General features: G+C 39.0%; 1 protein-coding gene across 1 annotated transcript in view; it reads right to left on the bottom strand.

The window, feature by feature from the left end:
* Positions 1-19,431, bottom strand: part of LIN9 (lin-9 DREAM MuvB core complex component) — a 40,843-nt gene extending 21,412 nt beyond the window's left edge. Inside the window, exons 1-7 of the mRNA XM_081114468.1 lie at positions 19,377-19,431; positions 11,006-11,139; positions 9,501-9,626; positions 6,523-6,680; positions 5,426-5,559; positions 2,216-2,335; positions 879-980 (exon numbers count right to left, since the gene is read on the bottom strand). Coding sequence (XP_080970594.1) covers positions 879-980; positions 2,216-2,335; positions 5,426-5,559; positions 6,523-6,680; positions 9,501-9,626; positions 11,006-11,139; positions 19,377-19,388 — 786 coding nt within the window. The 5' untranslated portion in view covers positions 19,389-19,431. The remainder of the gene's footprint in view (positions 1-878; positions 981-2,215; positions 2,336-5,425; positions 5,560-6,522; positions 6,681-9,500; positions 9,627-11,005; positions 11,140-19,376) is intronic.
* Between the last annotated feature and the right edge of the window lie 3,642 nt (positions 19,432-23,073).

Here is a 23,073-nt window from a genome sequence, read left to right as displayed (position 1 = left end):
GTTGATAGAGTAATTTGAGTTAACGAGCTCCTTAATGAACTCGGTCTCAGAACGAATTAATCTCGTAAGTCAAGGCCCCACTGTATTATTAAACTATGACTCAAAGGAAATAATGCATTTAACCTAATTTTCAAAACAAACAACTCATTACATTCTTAAGAGGCTATTTAGGAAAAGTGTCCTACATAATAACTCTATACTTGTTTCAATTTAGGCTTAGATCAGGGGTGGGCAAACTTTTTGACTCGAGGGCCACAATGGGTTCTTAAACTGGACCAGAGGGCCGGAACAAAAGCATGGATGGAGTGTTTGTGTGAACTAATATAAATTCAAAGTAAACATCATTACATAAAAGGGTACGGTCTTTTTTTTTTTTAGTTTTATTCATTTCAAATGGGCCGGATCCAGCCCGCGGGCCGTAGTTTGCCTACGGCTGGCTTAGATCTTAGCTGAATAGATATTTCTAGTATCAGTAAGAAAGTTCCTCTTAACCAAAAAGCTAGCCAATACATCATAACTGTTGATGAGTTGGCAAGATGCATTGAGATAACCAAATAAAAGCTTTATACTTATACAAGTTACTAACAGCTAACCACTCAAAGTTTCACAGAGGACAGGCAAGAATGGGAGAGTCCTTAACATAACAAAATAATAAGAACCAAACCCAATAAAAGCCCCACAAAAAGACCTCTAAGTCTTTTATGGCTGTTATAAATTTTTATTCTTAAGCTTTTGATGGAAATAATGAAGTTCTTAACACCAATACAATGGTAAAAAAAAAATTTAAATATTTGGTCCTAGAAAAACTTTCAACTTCAATAACACAAAAGACATTTGAGGTTTTTTTTAAGAGTCAAGATATTAAGAAAAATTCTTACCACTTGAATAAGGAATTCTACTGGGAAACCACCCAATGTTTCAGTGTCAGAGCCTGAAATCTTACTTCTCCAAGGTGACTGTCCTAATAAAGGATCATTATCCTACGGAAATAAAAAGGAATCATTTAACCACTGCCTGTTCAAAAGGAGGTATCTTATCTATCTATATAAAAGGCTAATGTCCTTCCCACCTTCCGACCAGTCGCTATGATATGCACTGGCCACCAGGGGGCAGATGCTCAATGCAGGAGCTGCTGTGACAGGCACAGAGAAATGGCACCGCAGACTCGGCTTCCCCCAAAGTGGGACAGTGGCCCCGCCACCACCCTGGAGCAAAAGCCCACGAAATCACAGCCGACACTGCCGAGACCCATAGCGCAAAATGCAGCCCATAGCCCAGCCTAGTCCAGAAACGGTCGCTGTGGGGGCCGGGTAATGACGTCATGTAGCAACGCCTGACTTCCTCTCCCTAGTGACTAGCCTCCTTGGAGTTCCAAGAACACAGGTGGAAATATTTTACACTTTAATCAAATGTTTGTGAATTGTTTTCCTGTGCCTCATCTCATTTGATCCTCACAGAAGTCCTGGAATAGGTAGATAGGAGACTTGCTGGAATCCTATTTTCTTTCATTAGCTGGAAAACGGAGATTTAGAAAGCTTAGAAACTTGACCAGAGTTGAAAATGACTTCAGGTTTTCTCACTGCGCAGAATATAGTCAAACACTGCTGCAGTTAAATATTTTACCCTTTGTTCTCCCTGTGTGATCTACAATAATAATCTGCTTCGTGTTGATATTTACTGCTGTGTGGCTGACAACTATCTGAAAGAGAAGTTGGGGTGCTTCACTGGGCTGGAAAAAGTTTAGCTAAGTCAGAAAGCAGGTCAAATTAAGCAACTTTATTCTATATCTATAAAAGGCTAAGTTGACTTGCACATGCGTGATACATATAAAGCTCTCGCTGGCGCCAATCGCATGCATGTGTTTCCATCTGTCATTGTCCATTGTGAATTGGTTGACACTTCTAGTATAGAGAAAGGGTGAATAGCGACATTAAAATATTTCTTCTAATTAATTTCCTTTCAATGTGCATGAATTCGTGCACCAGGCCACTAGTATTTAGATAAAGAGTCAATTCTCTTATATTTAATATTGTATTAAAAAGTCTACAAAAATATTTCCAGTTGAAGCAACTGTTTACTATTTTATTTAAAATCTGACAACTCAAAATAATATGGGCCCCTCCTGAGGTTGCTGTAATAGATGTATATTTCATAAAAACATAATTCACATTGATAATAACCATTTAAATTACTGATGACATTTTAAAAACATTACCGTAGTGGGTGCTGGGAGAAGAGGAGGGTAATGCAACCGTGGTGGAGTCATAAAAAACCGAGAAGGCCGCTGTTTTTGTCCAAAGGCAGCAATGGGCATTGTCTCGTGAGGCTCATTACTCTACGGGAAACGAGAAAAGTCATAGACTTGTAGAAGTTTGCCAATCATTTTAGTCTCATACACATGACTTTTCTGCTTGATATACACTAGCTCATACGGTTTTCCAGAGAATATATTATCCTACAAAGATCAAAGGGCTAGAACTTAAGTCAGAGTATGAAAATACTACTTGACTACCAAGAAAGTGAACCCACAAAACAAGAAGAATTAAGAAAAAGACCAAAAGACCAAAACAGAGGATCAAAGATGCTGCCTGTGTGTTCAAGACCATCTAAATGCTACCTACTGCAATTAAAGTGAACTCTCTGGCCAGAGAAAATTAGTTAGGTGTTCTCAAAAAGGAAATTACATTGATGAAACAGAAACCATTTTCCTATATTGGAAAGGAAGGTTGAAAGATTTCATCCTTCAATGAAAAAACGTATATTTGGTGTTCTTTGCTCTATAGCTAGTCCAAATTTTCTTTCTCTCTTATTTGTCCTCTCTAAAAATTATGTTGGATAAGGAAACCCTCACAGTAAATAGTCATAGTTTTTAAAAAGTACGTATCAGAAAAGGAAGATTCTTTTATTTTTACACTAAGGATATAAAGAAATTTTGATTTTTTTATTTTGTTTTTGTTATTCATCCTCACCTGAGAGTATTTTATCCATTGATTCTTAAAGAAGTGTAAGGGAGGGAAGAGAGTAAGAGAGAAAAACATTGATGTGAGAGAGACACATCGATAGGTTACATCCTATACATGCCTAAGGGACAGGGATTGAGCCTGCAACCAAGGTACATGCCCTTGACTGGAATCGAATCCGCAACCCTTCAGTCCACAGGCCGATACTCTAACCCAGTGGTTCTCAACCTTCCTAATGCCGCGACCCTTTAATACAGTTCCTCATGTTGTGGTGACCCCCAACCATAACATTATTTTCGTTGCTACTTCATAACTGTAATTTTGCTACTGTTATGAATCGTCATGTAAATATCTGATATGCAGGATGTATTTCCATTGTTACAAATTGAACATAATTAAAGCATAGTGATTAATCACAAAAACAATTTGTAATTATATATGTGTTTTCCGATGGTCTTAGGCGACCCCTGTGAAAGGGTGGTTCGACCCCCAAAGGGGTCGTGACCCACAGGTTGAGAACTGCTGCTCTAACCACAGAGCCAAACCAGCTAGGGCAGAAATTGTGATTTTTAATTGTAGGCTCATAAACCTTAAAAGTCAAATTAAAGAAATTTTTAAAAAGCGAGGCTAAAGGCTAACAATTTAATTTCCAAGATGCTTAGAGGCAAACAATCTATATATATATTAAAAGGCTAAGCGACTGCCCTGGCCGGTTTGGCTCAGTGGATAGAGCGTCGGCCTGCGGACTCAAGGGTCCCAGGTTCGATTCCGGTCGGGGGCATGTACCTTGGTTGCGGGGCACATACCCAGTGGGGAATGTGCAGGAGGCAGCTGATCGATGTTTCTCTCTCATCGATGTTTCTGGCTCTCTATCTCTCTCCCTTCCTCTCTGTAAAAAATCAATAAAACATATTTTCTTAAAAAAAGGCTAAGCGACTGTCCGACCAGCGGCTAGGTTTGATGCACACTGGCCACCAGGGAGCAGACGCTCAACGCAGGAGCTGACTAGCTGCAGTTACTGAGCAGCGGCGATTCTTGAGTGACGCACCCTGGAACCAGAGAGGAGGGAGCCCAATTCCAGGGTGTGTTACCCGAGAACTGCCCTGTCGCAATCCGGGACCCCTTGGGGGACGTCAGAGAGCCCGTTTCGGCCCAATCCCCACAGGCCAGACCAAGGAACCCCACCTGTCGGAGGGACCCCGGCTCACTCCACAGACGCCCTTTGAGCCACGGTGCTGCCCAGGTGCGGCCAGCCTGGGAAGGACCTTGGGAGGTTGGCTCCAGGGCATGCCTGGCCCGCCTGGCCCAGTACCATCCTGCTAGCCACCTTCTAATTAATTTCCTTTCAATGTGCACAAATTTGTGCACTGGGGCACTAGTTTTATTATAAAAAATTCACTACTGTCCTAGCCAGTGTAGCTCAATTGGTTGAGCATTGTCCCACATACCAAAAGGTCATGGGTTCAATTCCTGATCAGGGCACATATCTAGGTTGCAGGTTTGATCCCTGGTTGGGGTGCACAGGGGAGGCAGCTGACCAATGTTTCTCTACCAACCTCCCCCCCTAAAAATCAATAAAAGCACATCCTTGGGTGAGGATTAAAAAAAGAAAGTTCATTATTGAGCCCTGGCCAGGCAGAGCTAACTTGATTAGTGTTGTCCCAATACACCAAGGTTGCAGGTTCAATCTCTTGTCAGGGAACATATAAGAAACGACCGATGAATGCATAAATAAATGGAACAAAAAACTGTTTCTCTCTCAAAACAATCAATAAAATTTTTTTTAAAGTTCATTATTCACTTTTTAAAAGCTTTGTTAGATTGCAGAGATTAGTCCTTAAAATTATTTTAACTTATTAGAAAGGTGTATAATTTTCATGACATGGCTAGATCAAGTATGATCATGAAATAACGGCCCAGTAGTTTAGTGGACTGTATCAGAAACTCAAAAGGCCTGAATTCCTCTCTCAGCCCATCAGGAAACCAGCTCTAGAGCCTGGACTAAATTACTGACAGTGTCTGTAATGACTAATGTCTCTGTCACCATGCAAGACGTGGGAGTGGACAACACCTGCCCTGTACAGTGCTGGGGACAAACAGGAGAACAAACCTTAAAGTGAAAGATGTTACCTCAGACTTTAAAAATCACTTTACAAGAGGACTATACTCTAACAAAACAGCTGAAACGAAAGTGTTTACAGAGCTTATTCGAGTCAGAGTGACGAGTTCTGTTTCACTAAAGTGCTATGTGGTTAAGGTATAACAGAGAAACGGCAGATTCTCAGCAATGTGGAACACTTAAGTATAGTTCTGTCCCCGGGGTCCCAGAGGCAGGGCGTGGAACCCTAAGGATCTTTTCCTCATTGACCTGAAATCTTGGTGATATCATACAGCACAATCTCTAAGAAAATTCTACATAACATAGTTAATATGCATAACATACAAATATATTATGAAATACTCACAAGAACTTCGTAGTCAGGGATAGTATGGGTTCCCAGCCCTGTCCTATCGAAAGTGACTCTGTAAGTAGCATTACAAGTATCCACAGCCTCTATCTGCCCAGTGAACAGACCATCATGAACACCACGTAATCGTGCTGAGAAAAGAACCAAGAAGGCATTATGTTTGGAAGATACAAAGATCTGTCAAATCCAAAACTGCTCCAAGCATGTAATTTGAAACATAGAAAGAACAGTATTGTTGTCTGTTCTAGTTTCCAAAAAATTTATGCATTTTATTTTCAGTTTAGAGAAACAAAAAAATTTTTGATAGAAAACTATAAATGAGCCCTAACCGGTTTGGCTCAGTGGATAGAGCGTCGGCCTGCAGACTGAAGGCGTCCCAGGTTCGATTCCGGTCAAGGGCATGTACCTTGGTTGTGGGCACATTCCCATTGGGGGTGTGCAGGAGGAAGCTGACTGATGTTTCTCTCTCATCGATGTTTCTAACTATCTCTCTCCCTTCCTCTCTGTAAAAAATTAATAAAATATATTTTTTAAAAAAGTAAAAGCTAAGGCTCCCTTCCCTCCAGAAACAGCCCCTGATTAGTCCAAACATTTCTCAGTTACTAACCCACCCACTCACTTATCACCTTGCTATTTCTTGTACTACATAAGTTGTGATTTTAGTTTACCAAATTCTTGAAGATTAATTTAAACTTGGTTTTCGCAGTACTTTCCCTCCCTGTTATAAATGAAGAATATACAGAATCACATCTACAAATGGACAAAATTTATACCCTTACAAAATTTTGGGCAAACTACCTAGTGAATAATTTAGTTTTATTAAACCATTAGAAATGGACTATTTCTAGACCCAAGGATCCTAAGAACAATGGTGTTTATGAACTACACAGAAAAGTCTGCTTTAAAAAAGGGGAAAAAAAATAATTTTAAATTTTGAAATTTAAATAATTCACAGATGAAGAAACAGTCATCTCTATAGTATACTGCTGTAGAACTATATTTAAGCTTTCTAAACTTAAAAGTCATTTCTCTAATGGAGTTTATTTTGGAGAAAAATTAAAAGTCAAAATATCAGTAAGCTTGTCTTTACTAACCTGTAACTTTGGTTCCAATGACCAGGGGCAGAGGAATCTCATCTGGGAGATCTTTGAATTGTGAAAGATCTGCAACTTTCCTTTGTTGCAAGAGCCGGATTTTCTGCCGTTTCTGTTTTAATGCTGATCTTTCTTCCTCAAAAAATGCAGAAGAACATCTAGAATAAATTATAAAAAATAACTACCCTATACAAAAACTTTAAATCAGGCCATCCATCTCGTTTTTGAGTACTGTATTTAAAATGGGTTCATAGAAGGAATAATTTCTTTTCAAACATCTTATTAAAAACAGGCCTTGCAAGACTCAAAGATACATAAGCAAGTCTAGATTGTTCCTTCCTACAAAGCAGAAGGATTTGTTCACATCCTTTGACAAAACTGTGGCTGGATCCCAGGTCTTCTCTTAAGGAAAAAGTTCCATTTTAATATTCTATTAAGAAGAGCATGACATTTTCCCTGTCACCCAGTGAGCCTACTAATACAGGAATTAAATATTAGACGTGCCTGTGTAAACGCTTAATCATTCTTCCTGCCTTGAAGTATGAATAATAAATTTACTCTTATCTTTAGGGCTTGTCTTACTTATATTTTCAAATTCTATGAAGAAACAAAGGTATTTAAACATAGATTTCATGCCACAAAATATATATCATCACAGTCGAGATTAATAAAGTATGAAGACATTGGTTACCATTAAGTTTCCTGTGCCACTTTATTATTCTTATTTTGCACTCCTACTTCTATACTCCCATTTCCCAAGCAATCACTGAGTTGCTTTCCATCATTATCATTTCTATCTTCTAAAATTTTATATAAATGGAATCATCTAGTATGTACTCTTTTGTCAGACTTCTGTCATTTAGCATAGTTATTCTAAGATTAATCCATGTTGTCATGTATCAGTGGTTCATTCCTTTTTCCTGGAAAACAGTATTCTATTCTATGGATGCATCACAATTTGTTTATCTATTCTCCTACTGGTGCATGTTTGGGTTGTTTCCTGTTTGGGGCTTTTACAACAAAGCTGATACGAACATTTGTGTATAGGTTTTTGTATGAACATATACTTTCATTTCTCTTATGTGAATACGTAGGAGTGAAATGGTTGGGTCATATGGCCAGTGTATGTTTAAACTTTTAAGAAACCAAATATCACCAAAGAAGAAATATAGATGGCAAATAAACATATGAAAAGATGATCCACATCATATTGAAGGATCCACCTTATATAAAATCTGCTGTTTGAAATTTTAACCCTGCTATTCTGGCTTCTGTCTTAAATAATAAGGAAAATAAGACTACTCCCATTCCAGAGAGGCCGTAAACCATGCCCCAGACAGAGTTGTCAGTGCTGGCACCAGGCCAGGCCTTGAGATATGGTCTCAGGGCCCCTTCCCAGCACACAGGCCTCCTTTCTCAGAAGACCCAGAAGACTCATTCCACATTTGGGAGACAAAGAACTGGAAAAAGTATAAATAGGGAAAGTTTCCACCATGTTGGGGGCTCAGAATTTGAAAGACATTTTTTTTCTCTGCGCCCGTGCATAATAATAATAATAATAATAATAATAATAATAATGTAACTCCCTTTCTCTAAGCCAGGGGTCTTCAAACTACAGCCTGCGGGCCACATGCAAATACAAATATTGTATTTGTTCCCGTTTTGTTTTTTTACTTCAAAATAAGATATGTGCAGTGTGCATAGGAATTTGTTCATAGTTGTTTTTTTTAAACTATAGTCCGGCCCTCCAATGGTCTGAGGGACAGTGAACTGGCCCCCTGTTTAAAAAGGTTGAGGACCCCGGCTCTAAATGTTGCTTAGTTTTTCTCCGTTCTTCTGTAACAATATGTCATTAGGGAAATGCAAATGAAACGAGATGCCACTATTCTATTAGAATGCCAAAGTCCACGCGCTGACACAAATGCTAGCCAGGCCACGGAGCAACCAGACTCTCATTCACCGCTGGCGGGAAAGCAAAATGGTGCAGCCACTTTGGAAGACAATTCATTGGTTTCTTATAAAACTAAACATACTCTTACCTATGATCCAGCAACCACAGCCCCGGCATTTACACAAATGAACTGAAAACTTAGGTCCACACTAAAATCTGCACACGGGTGGTTATAGCAGCTTTATTCCTAATCATCAAAGACTGGAAGCAACGAGGTGTCCTTCATAGAAGTGAATGGTATACATATAGATCATGAAATTACTCACGGCCAAAAAGAAGGTGCTACCAAGCCATGATTACTAAGTGACAGAAGCCAGTCTGGGAAGGCTACATACCCTATGATCCCAATGCATGACATCCTGAAAACGCAAAACTAGGGAGATGACAGGAAGGGCAGGGGCTGCCAGGAGCTGGGTGGAGGGAGGGACGCATAGTGCGGCTGAGGATTTTTAGGGCAGGGACTCTGCTCTGTCTGATGATAATGGCGGGTATATGTCCTCATATAGTCCTCAAACCCACGGAATGTACACAACTAATCACAAGAATGCACCCTAATGTTAACGATGGACTGTGGATGGTTATAATGCAGTGATGGCGAACCTTTTGAGCTCAGCGTGTCAGCATTTTGAAAAACCCTAACTTAACTCTGGTGCCGTGTCACATATAGAAATTTGTTGATATTTGCAGCCATAGTAAAACAAAGACTTATATTTTTGATATTTATTTTATGTATTTAAATGCCATTTAACAAAGAAAAATCAACCAAAAAAATGAGTTCGCGTGTCACCTCTGACACGCGTGTCATAGGTTCGCCATCACTGTTACAATGTGTTGATGTAGGCTCACCAATTGTCACACATGTACCCGTGTTGGAGGATGCTGATCACTGTGAAGGCTAGGCCTGTGTGGAGGCAAGGGGGTATATGGGAAGTCTCTACACCTTCCTCTCAATTCAGTTGTGAACCTAAATCAACGCAGTAATGACACTCCCAACAGATTGATTTTACTTGAAACAAAACACTCTTACCTCCGTGGTTTTCCCATTAGTCGCCTGATTTTTCCCCATTCTACTCTTGTTAACTTTCTTGTTTTCAAATTAGGAAAAGATTCCTTTAGACATACACAGAAGTCATTATCACCTTCAAAGAGCGGTCTACAAAATAGAAATGGTATTTTAATGGTTAATAGACAGTGTGTTACTTAAAGAGACAAAAATTTAAATATGCATTTCAATTTTCAACATCAAACTAATCACAAAATGCAAACTTTCAGTTTTACACAAAATATATACACATCAGATACACAAAGGGCTAAAACTGCATTAAATTCTTGGCTTTTATGGAACAAATCATGTGTAACAGTTAGCCTGTGCTCGAGAGGCCCAGGAGACACTGATGTTCAATGTCCTCGGGGCTATCCTGGCTCTGGCATTGCACCTGCGAGGATAAGCAATGTTAGCTACAAAGTGTTTGTCCCAAAAGGAACACCTTCATCAAGGAGTCCTCTTTGAGAATAAATCCGTTTTAGAAGACTGGAGCACTCCAGAAAGTTAGAATGGAATTCAAGAACTCAGACCACACCCCGACACCCTCAGAGCCTGCTTATACACCTATGGAAAACCTGTGGACAACAATAATTCTATTCATGAGTTTGGGCAATCAAGAACTAGCAATGATACACAAAGGTCTTGGGCTCTGGCCAGGGTGGCTCAGTTGGTTGGGTGTTGTCCTGTGCACCAAAAGGTTGCTGGTTCGATTCCCAGTCTAGGCACATGCCTGGGTTGTGGGCCTGATCCCCAGTATGTGGCATGCAGGAGGCAGCCAACGGATGGCTCTCCTCACATCAATGTTTCTTTTTCTCTCACCCTCTTCCTTCCACTCTCTCTAAAAGTCATATAAATAAAAATATATATTTCTTAGAAAGGTCTTGGGCTTAAATATGAACATTCATGAGATTTACCAGAGGAGAGCAGGCCACTGGTGTGGAAGGGAAGTAAAGATAAGTAGCCAGCAAAGCACCACCCATAACCAGCAGGGAACAGAATGTGGCGGCTGAGAAACCAACATTCTTCCTCAGCAAATACTGTTATTGCATAGATTCTTAATGTTTTATTTAAACATTTATGTGTAACTAAAGTTCCTAAGTGCTACCAAATAAGAAAGACTATCCGTCTAGAAATCTTATTGAATCCACTATTTCTCTACTATTATACTAACAGTGAAAATCTGAACATTTATAAAACAAGCCCCATTCATTGCAAATACTGGTTCTTTGTGTCACAGTCTTTATAAATTATAATATAAAAATTATACTTTCATTTTATTTTACACTAAAATTATAACTTCTTCCTCAAAAAAGGGGAAGAAAACTATGAGAAATGGCAACAGGTCAAACCAGAATAAAGAATAGAAAAGGGAATTTAGGAAAAGATAGGATCAAAATGGACCTAAAGAAAAGGTTATAGCTTATAACGTTTGAAAAACTTAAATTTTTGCTTCAAGTAATATTCATCATATAATTCATGATACATACTTATCTATATTTGAGTAGAACCACTCATATATGCACCATTTATGCGCTTTGGGAAGCTTGAGTAGGTTGCGTAATCGAAAACCAATCTTTTGTGAGGCTTTCTTATCTGGTGTTGACATTGTTGCTGTAAATTTCTATACAATAAAGAAACAGATTAATTACATTTCCATTAAGTAAAAATGAGCTTCTACAATATTGAATACATTTGTAAAAAGGTAGATTACAGTTAAGTACTCAAAAAGACTCAACAATATCCAACATGAAACTTTTGTTATTATTTAATAAGCATTCTAATTAATTATGACAAAGTTAATTAAAGCCTCTGGTTTCATAACATTCCTACAAAGAAGGTGAACTATGTGTCCCCAACATGTTTGCACTGCAGTACAATTTCAATTAAGGCAAGCAGGAAAAAGATGCCTGTGAGAAATATTCCTAGAGTTCCTGGGCCGGAAAAGACCAGTAAGAGGACTTTGCTGCTCCCGAGAGAGTCAGAGAGAAAACATACAAGCGAGCACGAGGCCCAGACGGCTTCCAGTGAATTCTTTATTAAACCAGGCTCCAATGCTAGTAAACTGCTTCAAATCACTGAACAAGAAAACATAGTTCCAAACTATTTTCATAAAGATCACGTAACCTAGATAATAAAATCTGCCCCAAGTATAATAAAAGTAAACCTCAGAAAATATCACTTATTTCTATGAAATTTAAAAACGCTTGGAAAGATATCCTGTATTCATGGGCTGCAAAAAATTAATACAGAGTGGGGCAAAAGTAGGCTTACAGTTGTTCGTATGTAAAATAATACAATAATTAATAAATAATAATACAAGAATAAACTGTTTCACATACGAAGAATAAATTGTTTCATGTACATACAACTGGAAACCTACCTTTGTCCCGCCCTGTATTATTAAAATCTCCACATTACCCAAAACAATCTAGAGATTCAATACAATACCTGTTAAAATCCCAATGGCATTTTCACAGAAGTAGAACAAGCAATCCTAAAATTTGTATGGAACCACAAAGACCCCAAATCTCCAAAGCAATCTTGAGAAAGAACAACAAAACTGGAGGCATCATGCCCCCTGATTTCAAACTATATTATAAAGCTACAGTAATCAAAACAGTATGATACTGGCACAAAAACAGACACATAGGTCAACAGAATGGAGAGCCCTGATATAAACTCATACATATGATAAATTAATTCAAAGGAGCTAAGAGTATTTAACAGGGAAAGGACAGTCTCTTCCATAAGCACTGGTGGGAAAACTGGAAAGAACGCATGCCAAAGAGTGAAACTGAATTACTCTCTCACACACATAAAACTAACTCAAATGCATTAAAAAACTGAATGTAAAACTTGAAATTCTTCCTAGAAGAAAACAGGCAGTAAGCTCCTTGACCTTGGTCTAAGTGACGACTTTTTGGGTTTGACATCAAAAGCAAAGGCACTGAGCCCAGCCAGTGTGGCTCGGTTGGTTGCGTGTAGTCCCATCAACCAGGTCATCATTCAATTCCCAGTCAGGGCACATGCCCAGGTTGCAGGCTTGATCCCCAGTAGGGGGTGTGCAGGAGGCAACCAATCAACAATTCTCTCTCATCATTGATGTATCTACCTCTCTTTCCCTCTCCCTTACTCTCTGAAATCAATAAAAGCATATTTATTTTTTTTAATATATTTTATTGATTTTTTACAGAGAGGAAGGGAGAGAGATAGAGAGTTAGAAACATCGATGAGAGAGAAACATCGATCAGCTGCCTCCTGCACATCTCCAACTGGGGATATGCCCGCAACCAAGGTACATGCCCTTGACCGGTATCGAACCTGGGACCTTTCAGTCCGCAGGCCGACGCTCTATCCACTGAGCCAAACCGGTTTCGGCAATAAAAGCATATTTAAAAAAAAAAAACAACAAAAACTTTTAAAACTCAACAGCAAAAAAACTAGCAATTAAAAAATGGGCACAGGATCTAAATAACATTTTTCCAAAGACATACAGAGCGCTGACAAATACACGGAAAGATGCTCCACATCACTAACCATCAGGGAAATACAAATCAAAAGCACAATGAGCCTGGTTGGCCTTCGGACTGAAGGGTCCCGGGTTCGATTCCAGTCAAGGGCACAGACCCAGGTTGCGGGCTCGATCCCCAGTAGGAGGCGTGCAGGAGACAGCCGGTCCATGATTCTCTCTCATCACTAGTGTTTCTATCTCTCTCTCCCTTCCTCTCTGAAATCAATAAAAATATGTATGAAAATAAAACACAATGAAATCTCACGTTATGCCTTTCAGAACGGCTATTGTTAAAAAGTTAGTAAATAACAAGTGCTGGTGAGGACAAGGAGAAAAGGGAGCCACTGTGCACCATTGGTGGGAACGTAAACTGGTGCAAACACTACGGAAACCAGTACGGAGGTTCCTCAAGTAATAACAGAACTACCGTATGATCTAGCAATGCCACTGCTGGCCATTCATCAGAAGAAAATGAAACACTACTTGAAAAGACATATACCCCCCTTTTCTTAACAAATGTCCCCCAATAAATTTAATAATAAAAAGAAAAGATATACCCCCATGTTCACTGTAGTATTATTTACAATAGCCAAGACACAGAAGCAACCTAAGTGTCTATCAATGGATAAAAGAATAAAGAAAATGTGACACACACACACACACACACACGCACACACGCACACTAGAATATTATTCAGCTATAAAAAAAGAACGAAATCTTGCTATTTGCGGCAACATGGATATGGACCTTGAGAGTATTATGCTAAGTGAAATATATAAGACAGAGAAAGACAAACACCATATGATCTCACTTATATGTATAATCCAAAGCAAACAAACAAACAAATAAAAACAAGTCCAAATTCATAGATACAGAGAACAGATTGGTTGCCACAGGTAGGAGTGGGAAATGGGCCAAATAGGTCAAATGGTAGAAACTTCCAGTTACAAAATAAATAAGTCATAGGGATGGGCTACAAAGTATGATGACTATAGATAATACAGTATTGCGTATTTAAAAGTTGCTAAGAGATTTTAAAAGGTCTTATAATAAGAAAAATATTTGTAACTGTGGTGACAAATGTTAACCAGACTTATTGTGGCAATGATTTTGCAAATATACAAATATCAATCATTATAATGTAGACCTGAAAGTAATATGTTATATGTCATTATATCTCAATTTTTAAGAAGCTTTAAAAAAAAGAATGTTACCAGATAAACACCATCAGAACGTCAAAAGAATACAGCACAACCAACTAAAATTTCTGTCAAAAATGCAAGGATTATAAATAGACACACAAAACAAAATGTAAGGAGAATCCAGTATTAAAAAACTGTTAATATAACTTGCCATTATTAATAAATCAAAACAATAAAACTCATATGATCACCTTCACTGATGCTAAAGACATTGATAAAATTCAATATCCATTAAAATAATTCTTAATAGAATAGAAATAGAGGAAACCACTGAAAAAATAAAATAAAATAAAAGTTAAATGATACACCTAAAGTAATGCTTGGAGGAAAATCTATAGGGTAAATGCCTATATTAGAAAAGAAGAAAGATCTCAAATATACAACCTACCTTTCCACTTTAAGAAACCAGAAACGAACAAATAATACCCAAAGCAAGCAGAAGAAAAAAATAATTAAGATTAGAACAGAAATAAATGAAATAAAAAACAGAAAAACAATAGAAAAAAATGTGATGAAACCAAAAGTTCTTTGAAAAGAACATCAAAGTTGGCAAACCTTACCCTGGCAGGATAGCTCAGTTGGTCAGAGCATTCTCCTACACCAGTGATGGCGAACCTGTGACACGAGTGTCAGAGGTGACACGCGAACTCATCAGTTCATGGATAGGCAGTCTCAATTTAACGTGTCAAACCCCATAAATTATAATATTAGTGTAATACCAACAAAACTGCCATCAAGATTTTTTTTTCCTGCCGAAACCGGTTTGGCTCAGTGGATGGAGCGTCAGCCTGCGGACTGAGAGGTCCCGGGTTCGATTCCGGTCAAGGGCATGTACCTGGGTTGCGGGCACATCCCCGGTGGGGGATGTGCAGGAGGCAGCTGATCAATGTTTCTCTCTCATCGATGTTTCTAACTCTCTCTGTCTCTCTCCCTTCCTCTCTGTGAGAAATCAATAAAATATATTTAAAAAAAAAAAAAAAGATTTTTTTTCCTAATCAGGTTGAATCTAAAGTTTACATAGAAAAAAATGTACAAGAATATTTAGGAAAATCTAAAAAAAGAGTAAGTAAGAATGTCTTATAGACATTTAACCAAAATATAAAGCAATATTAAAACAACTTGACACTAGCACATAGAGACATAGTAGACATAAAGAGAGAAAGCCTAGAAATAATCCCAAATATATACAGAAGTTTGCCTCGTATTGCAGGCAGCATATTAAATCAATGTATAAATGATGGATTACGCAGTAAATGTGACCAGGACAAGTAGTCGTCTGGGGGGGGGGGGCGGGAGGGGGGTGGAATCAGGTTGCAGTCTTACCTCATTCCTTACTCCAAAATAAATTCCAGATGGACCGAATATTTAAATATTTAAAAAATGAAATGATATAAGAAATATGAGAGATGGGGTGGGCTAGAAGGGGTTAAAGGGGGAGGGAAAGGGGGCATATGTAATACTTTCAACAACAAAGATTTTTAAAAAAAGAAATTTGAGAGAATTCTAGAACTTAAGCATAAATTTCAGACTAGAGAAGGAGGTCTTTCTGAGCACAAACTCAGTAAATCATAAAAAGGAAAGATAGTTATATTTGACTCTTAAAATTTTTATTCAATCCTGCATGGTGAAAAATACAAAGTAAAAAAAAAAACTAAAAAATAAAAAACCTACAAACTCTGAAGAAAAGTATAGCCAATATAAACAGCCCAAAGGCTAACATTCTTAATATATACAAAATTCTTACAAACTAATAAGAAAATAACTGCCCAGCCAGGTGTGCTCAGCAGTTGACCATCGACCCAGAGATCACCAATTCGATTCCCAGTCAGGGCACATGCCCAGGTTGCAAGCTCAACCCCCAGTGTGGGGTGTGCAGGAGGCAGCCGATCAACGATTCTCTCTCATCACTGTTTCTCTCTCTCTGTATGTTGGGAGTTAAGCATAAATAATAACCAATTTACTATAAATTATTATTATCAGAAACAGTGTTACTTTTCTTTCCTTTGAATTACTGACCCAGATTTTTTAATGGCTCATTGGATATAGTAAAACTATAGTAGAGATCCCTTGTTGAGTATGGGGAAATATATTCAAACTATTAGTGGAAATAGAAATTATTCCAACTTTTATGAATTGACACTGTTGGCACTATCTTCTAAAGTTTCAATGTTCATACCCTCGTAGCCATCACATCTCTTTCATTCAGCACATGGAAAATGAAGTGACTGTACCGGGCACAGGGTTTCTTTGGGGGGTGATGAGGACGTTCTAAAACTGGTTGTGCTGCTTGCTCAATTGTGCCAACATTAAAACCACTGACGTGTCACGTTAAATAGGTGAGGTGGATGATACATGAATTATATCTCAATAAAACTCCTAAAACATAAAAAAGCAGGGCTCTGGAGACAGGATGTCTGCCACGTTAGTAGCAGCTTCACTTCCTAGGTTTGTGGCCCTGAGCAAGGTACTTGTGTCTGTCTTCTCATCTGAAAAATGGGAGATAATATAATAGTAACCTATCTCATCAGGACTGCTCCAGAGCAAATCAACATAATACACATGCCGGGGCTGGGTAGGAGTGGGAGGCGAGGGGCAATGGGGGGACATCTGTAATACTTTCAATAATAAAGGTAAATTTAAAAAACAAACAAAGGGATATGCCCCAGCCAGTGTGCTCCGTGGTTAGTGTGTCAGCCAGGGAACCCAAGGGTCGAGGGCTCTCTGGCCCAGGGCAGGTCCCTAGGTTGCGTGCTCCCCGCCCTGGCTGGGGTGTGTGTGGGAGGCAGCCACTTGATGTGGCTCTCTCACATCAATGCTTTTCTCTCTCCTCTTCTCCTCCCTTCTTCCTTCCACTCTCTTAAAAATCAATGGAAAAACTATCCTCAAATGAGGATTAACAACAACAACAAAAAACACACAGACAGACTCTAAGTATTTAGAGGCTGAGTAGGAGGATAAGGGAACAAGCCATGTCATGTAAATACAACTTGAAAGAACTAGGCACGTTAAGGCTAGAAACGACAATCTCAGAAGTCTCATCTCAGAAGCACAAAGGACTGTAATAGTCCTAGAAGGACGATGTGTCTGCAGAGCAAGGCAGTGGATGAGTTGGGCAGGATGGCTTTATAGTCACAGAGACTAAAGTTTTCTGAATGCTTGGAAATTTTCCTAAGAAACAGCTAGAGGAAGAAAGAAGTTTTAAAACAATCCACTTTAGACAGCTGTTACTCAAATTATCCTAATAACACACCTCTCCTAAGTCAATACAGGAAAAAGTTATTTAACTACTTCTTATATTCATTGAACCTTGTATCCAACACCTACTAAGTCCAACTATGCACATTTTGTATTATTTCCATTTTTTAAACTGAAGTTTAGATGCTTATGTACATTTGTTATTAAAATTTTTCAAAGTATCTTTTTGTTCATTTTACAGAACATGAGCATTTGTATTATTTGAGATTATCAAAAAGGCATGGAAGGCGTTTTATGTGCTTGGTAGGGCATGTTGCTGGTCACTCCTTTAATCCCTCTGATGCCCAATCCCTGGCTGAGAAAATCGCCTCTACTATGACCCACCACACTGAAGTCTCCAGCACTCGGGGGAAATGAGCCCTGGCTGGTGCTGTTCCTTCAGTGATTCCATTCCCAGTCAAGGGCACATACCTGGGTGGCAGGTTTGATACCCACCCAGTAGGGGCTCGTGCAGGAGGCAACCAACTCTCTCACATTGATGTTCCCCTCTCTCTCTCTCTCTCTCTCTCTCTCTCTCTCTCTCTATCTCTATCTCTCTCTCCCCCCCTACCATCCTTCTTCCCTCCCCCCCTTCCACTTTATCTAAAATCAATGGCAAAAATCCTTGGTGAGGATTAACAAAACAAACAAAAATGACAGGGAAGTAGGGAATGACTTTCAAAAAATAAAAATTTGATAAGGAAAAAATATATATTTTTTTAATAGATGCCCGGTGTATAAAATTCATGCACTGGGTGGGACGGGGGGCCCTCAGCCCAGCCTGCACCTCTCACAATCCAGGACTGCTGGCTCCCAACCACTTGTCTGCCTGACTGCCTGATTGCCCCTAACTGCTTCTGCCTGCCAGCCTGATTACCCCCTAACCACACCCCTGCCAACCTGATCGATGCCTAACTGCTCCCGTGCCAACCCGATTGCCCCCAACTGTCCTCCCCTGCTGGCCCAATCGCCCCCAACTGCCCTCCCGTGCCAGCCTGGTCACCCCTAACTGCCCTCCCCTGCAGACCTGGTCCCCCCCAAATGCCCTCCCTACCCTGCAGGCTTGGTCGCCACCAACTGCCCTAACCTGTCGGCCTGGTCGTCTCTAACTGCCCTCCCCTGTTGGCCATCTTGTGGTGGCCATCTTGTGCAAGGGTGTGATGGTCAATTTGCATATTACCTCTTTATTATATAGGACTGATTCCAGAAAGGAAGGAGAGAGAGAGAGAGAGAGAGAGAGAGAGAGAGAGAGAGAGACAGAAGCATCAATGATGAGAGAGAATCATGGGTTGGCTGCCTCCTGCACGCCCCCTATTGGGGATCAAGCCCACAACCAGAAAAGTGCCCTTGACTGGAATCGATCCTGGGACCCTTCAGTCTGTAGGCTGACACTCCATCCACTGAGCCAAACCACCTTGGGCCACATTATTCTTGAAGTTAGTATTTCCTTACCCAATTTTCATTCATTGCTTTGATTCTTACATGTCTGCCATGACTTTTAAAAGACGCCAGCCCCAGCCGGTTTGGCTCAGTGGCTAAAGCATCGGCCTGTGGACTGAAAGGGCACATGCCCGGGTTGTGGGCTCGCTCCCCAGTGGGGGGGCCTGCAGGAGGCAGCTCATCTCCATGCCCAATTCCAAACTGAATCCATATTGCCAAACCCATTTGCTTAATGTCCACTATCTCAATTCTTAGAAGTGTATTTGTAAGACTGAGGACTGGCTTTCTACTCTGGTTTCAAGTCCATCAATAAAATAATAGCATTTTCTAGGTAACTACAATAGCAGCTAAGGTGGGGCACTGATTTAAAAAGAACTTGTTACTCAAAATGTAACAATAAATATAAACTTATTACGCTGAGCAGTTGCTCACTTCCTATCACATGAAACAAAATTTTAGCACACACATACCTGTGGAACCATTGCAACCCTCTGGTTTCTTTTAGGTGATCTTGTATTTATTTGTCTGTCATCTTCATCAGAAAAGAATCGACTTCGTTTTGAATTTCTGAAAGGCTATGATATAAATTATTTTATTTCATGAAAAGACTGAACACTTCCCACTTTTGTTCCAAAATATAATTCTCTATAGGAAAGTACAGCTAACTCTAGATTATTAGCAAGCAGTACAGAAGGACGAAGTATAGGTAATACAAAGTACAAGTGATCTCAGATTTAGAAAGTAGTAAGATACATATTTATGCAAAATGTTTACATATAGAACACCTAACTCATGATTAAAACTGGAACCCAAATCAAGGAGCTTTGAATGAAGGCAGGAAAATAAATTCTGGAAATTCCAGTTCTTACTATGTTGGTGTCTGGGTTAATGCCAGCTGGGTGCATCCCACATGTCTGTTGAATAGGGCGGGGCTAGGGCAAAGTGACTAGGTCACTCCAGACCAGGGGTGGGCAAACTTTTTGACTCGAGGGCCACAATGGGTTCTTAAACTGGACCAGAGGGCCGGAACAAAAGCATGGATGGAGTGTTTGTGTGAACTAATATAAATTCAAAGTAAACATCATTACATAAAAGGGTATGGTCTTTTTTTTTTTAGTTTTATTCATTTCAAACGGCCGGATCCGGCCCGCGGGCCGTGGTTTGCCCACGGCTGCTCTAGACTCTAACTCTAATTGTATATAATATGCTAGATCTGAGGTCAAAAATTGTTAACAACTGGGAAAAAAAAGTGTTAGCTGAATTTCCATTTATAAATAAAAATATGAGATACCTATAACAGATACCTGATAAATGCCTGTAGAACTAAAAAAAACTTAAGTGCCTAAAGTACATCATATACTTAAGGGTCTATAATATGAAAACTTTTACAGTCCATTCTAGGTTCAGAGGTCTCATGAAAAGAACAACAGAAATAATATCCCATAGTACCTGCATCCTTTTTCAAATCCTTCTTCCACTATTCAAGACAGAGCTTCATGCCTATTTAGAAGGGAGGGAGGTACAGAGAGCTAGCAACATGTGGGCAGCATCCAATCGCGTCAAGGTTAGAGGTTAGGATCCTTGAAATTAAATCCACTGAGAGTCTCAACACGCCACAGCCCTGACCCGAAGCCCTTCTCCCCTGCTTCCTCCCAAGAGGAGGAAGAGGATGATGGTGACAGAACTGACAGGAGTGTAACGTCCTGCACATTCACTGTGGTCGGCTGTCCAGGTACAGTGACCACTGCTGTGTATCCCAGCTCCAGGCTTGTTTCAGGACTGACCCCTAACCTCCTGGGCAGGGGAGGAGCAGAGGTCCCCCAAATCATTAGTCCTGCCAACTATACGCTCACCTCTACTTCCCACCCCTAAATGCAGTTACCCTTGACCTACACAAGATTTTACTATTTTACCACTTATTTATATATCTTTTTGTAGGGACCAGAGCCATGCAAATTTTACTATCTAATAAAAGTACGAGATTGGGTTGTTGGAATTTTGTTGTTTTTGCCTATTTAAAAAAAAAACTACAATTACTTAACAAATGCTTAACAATGACCAGATTATCACAGTCTACAGATTATTTACTCATATAGGATCATATACCGCTCAATGGCACTTAAAGACTCAAATGCGCCGAAACCGGTTTGGCTCAGTGGATAGAGCGTCAGCCTGCGGACTGAGGGGTCCCAGGTTCGATTCTGGTCAAGGGCATGTACCTTGGTTGCGGGCACATCCCCAGTGGGAGATGTGCAGGAGGCAGCTGATCGATGTTTCTCTCTCATTGATGTTTCTAGCTCTCTGTCTCTCTCCCTTCCTCTCTGTAAAAAATCAATAAAATATATTTAAAAAAAAAAAAGACTCAAATGCTTGCCCTGGTGGGGTAGTTCAGTTGGTTAGAGCGCCTTCCTGATATGCTAAGGTTGCAGGTTCAATTCCCCCGCTAGGACACATACAAGCAGCAACTAATGAATGCATAAATTAGTGGAACAACAAATTGATGTTTCTCTCTTTCAAATCAATCAATTAAAAAAAAACCCTCAAATGCTTAAAGGTGGGGGAAAACCTTGGAAAATTTTTACTGTGCTGTAAGAACTTGCACATGACAATAATACAAACAATGTAGCTATCATATTCTAAAAACTAATTCCTTACCATTTCCACAGCAGAGCCTGTATTCCTGCCTTTCCAAACAGGTGTTTTTTGTAAAGAACTGAACTTTTCATTCCATGTGTTAGATAAGCTTCCCTCTGTAATAAATAATTATTACTAATAAGATTTAGGTTTAGCTCAAGGGATTTCATACTATGAACATTGCCTTTTTAATAATAGCAATATATCTGAAGTATTTACCAAGATAAGAAAAAATACACTGATCATAATAACTTTAGTTTATTTCAAATGAAAGGTCTCTTCTGTGTGTTTTTGTTGTTGTTGTTGTTGTTTTGGTCAAACTCTAAGTAACTTGGCAAGGCAAGGCAATGCATCTTGAAAATATTAAATTTTCTTATTAAAACATGTGTGGCTTCTTTCTTCTTGGTTTTTAGTAATTCCTCTATTCTAATTTTCCAGGAACTATCTCATAAATACAATCTAATCGAAAGCAGGCAATGAAAAAAACTTCTTCTAACCTTGAATTTAGAGCGTATTTCTAAATGTTTTCTACTTCAGAATATGAACCCTTGATATTCAAAAAAGGAAATGTGTGATGTTTCTGTTTTCCTTAATTCTAAGAAGTGTCTTGAGTTGTATGCACCCAGAAGAGCTTCAATCAAGTGGCTAATTGGACATACTATGGAAAGAAGGGTGAGTTTAACTTTTATAAAAAGGATCTTTATACAGAGAAACAGAGAGTCCCAGGATGGCTACACCAAACGCAGTTAGCTTCGTTTCCTTCTGGCTGCTCATCAGCATTTTCTAATTTTTTTCTATAAGAAATTTTATCGTGTGTATCATACATACATATAATATACACAGATATATGTATTTTTAAAAGAAAAGTGATTTTACTATTGAGGAAGAATATGAAATACTTTTAATAAGTATGAAGTATTTCATAATAATGAAATACTGTTTTAATAAGTACAAAAGAAAAAAGGTAGGATGGGGTTGATCTTGGTAGGCAAATAAATTCGGGTAACTCTGGAAGATAAGTGTTCTCAAGCCAGAGGATTTAACTTGGTAAATCACCAACTCAAAGCACAACACAGTAATTTTAAAAATTAAAAGTACTAATGAGGCTTAGAATATCTAGCTTAGTTCCAAATGTACTTACCCAGTAGAATCTTGCTCAAAAGGTAAAATTTCAAAATGAGCTATATTAAGAGGGTTGCTCTAATGTACTACTTACAGAAAGAAATAGCAAGACCAAGGAACATTTATCTTTTTTCTCAGAAAAGGAAATTATTATTGTTCTTTTATTTTTAAGAGATTTGCATTATTACTTAAAGGCAAGATTCTTAAAAAATAAGCTATTATGCAAAAATACAGCTTAGCATAATTGTTTCATGAATGTTTAAAAAATAAATGTTTTAAATCTAATAAGGAAGTTCTTTAACCAATAATTCTAGGGGGGAAAATTCTTAGTAATTTCTAACATCCAAGGACCAATTTGTAACAGCATATGAATGTAAAATTGTCACCAGTGAAAACCAGTACTGAAAGCTA

Source organism: Myotis nattereri (assembly GCF_964212035.1).
Source record: "Myotis nattereri genome assembly, chromosome: 20".
Lineage (NCBI taxonomy): Eukaryota > Metazoa > Chordata > Mammalia > Chiroptera > Vespertilionidae > Myotis > Myotis nattereri.
Note: the sequence above shows the minus strand (reverse complement) of the source record. Positions and strands in the feature narration are given on the sequence as shown.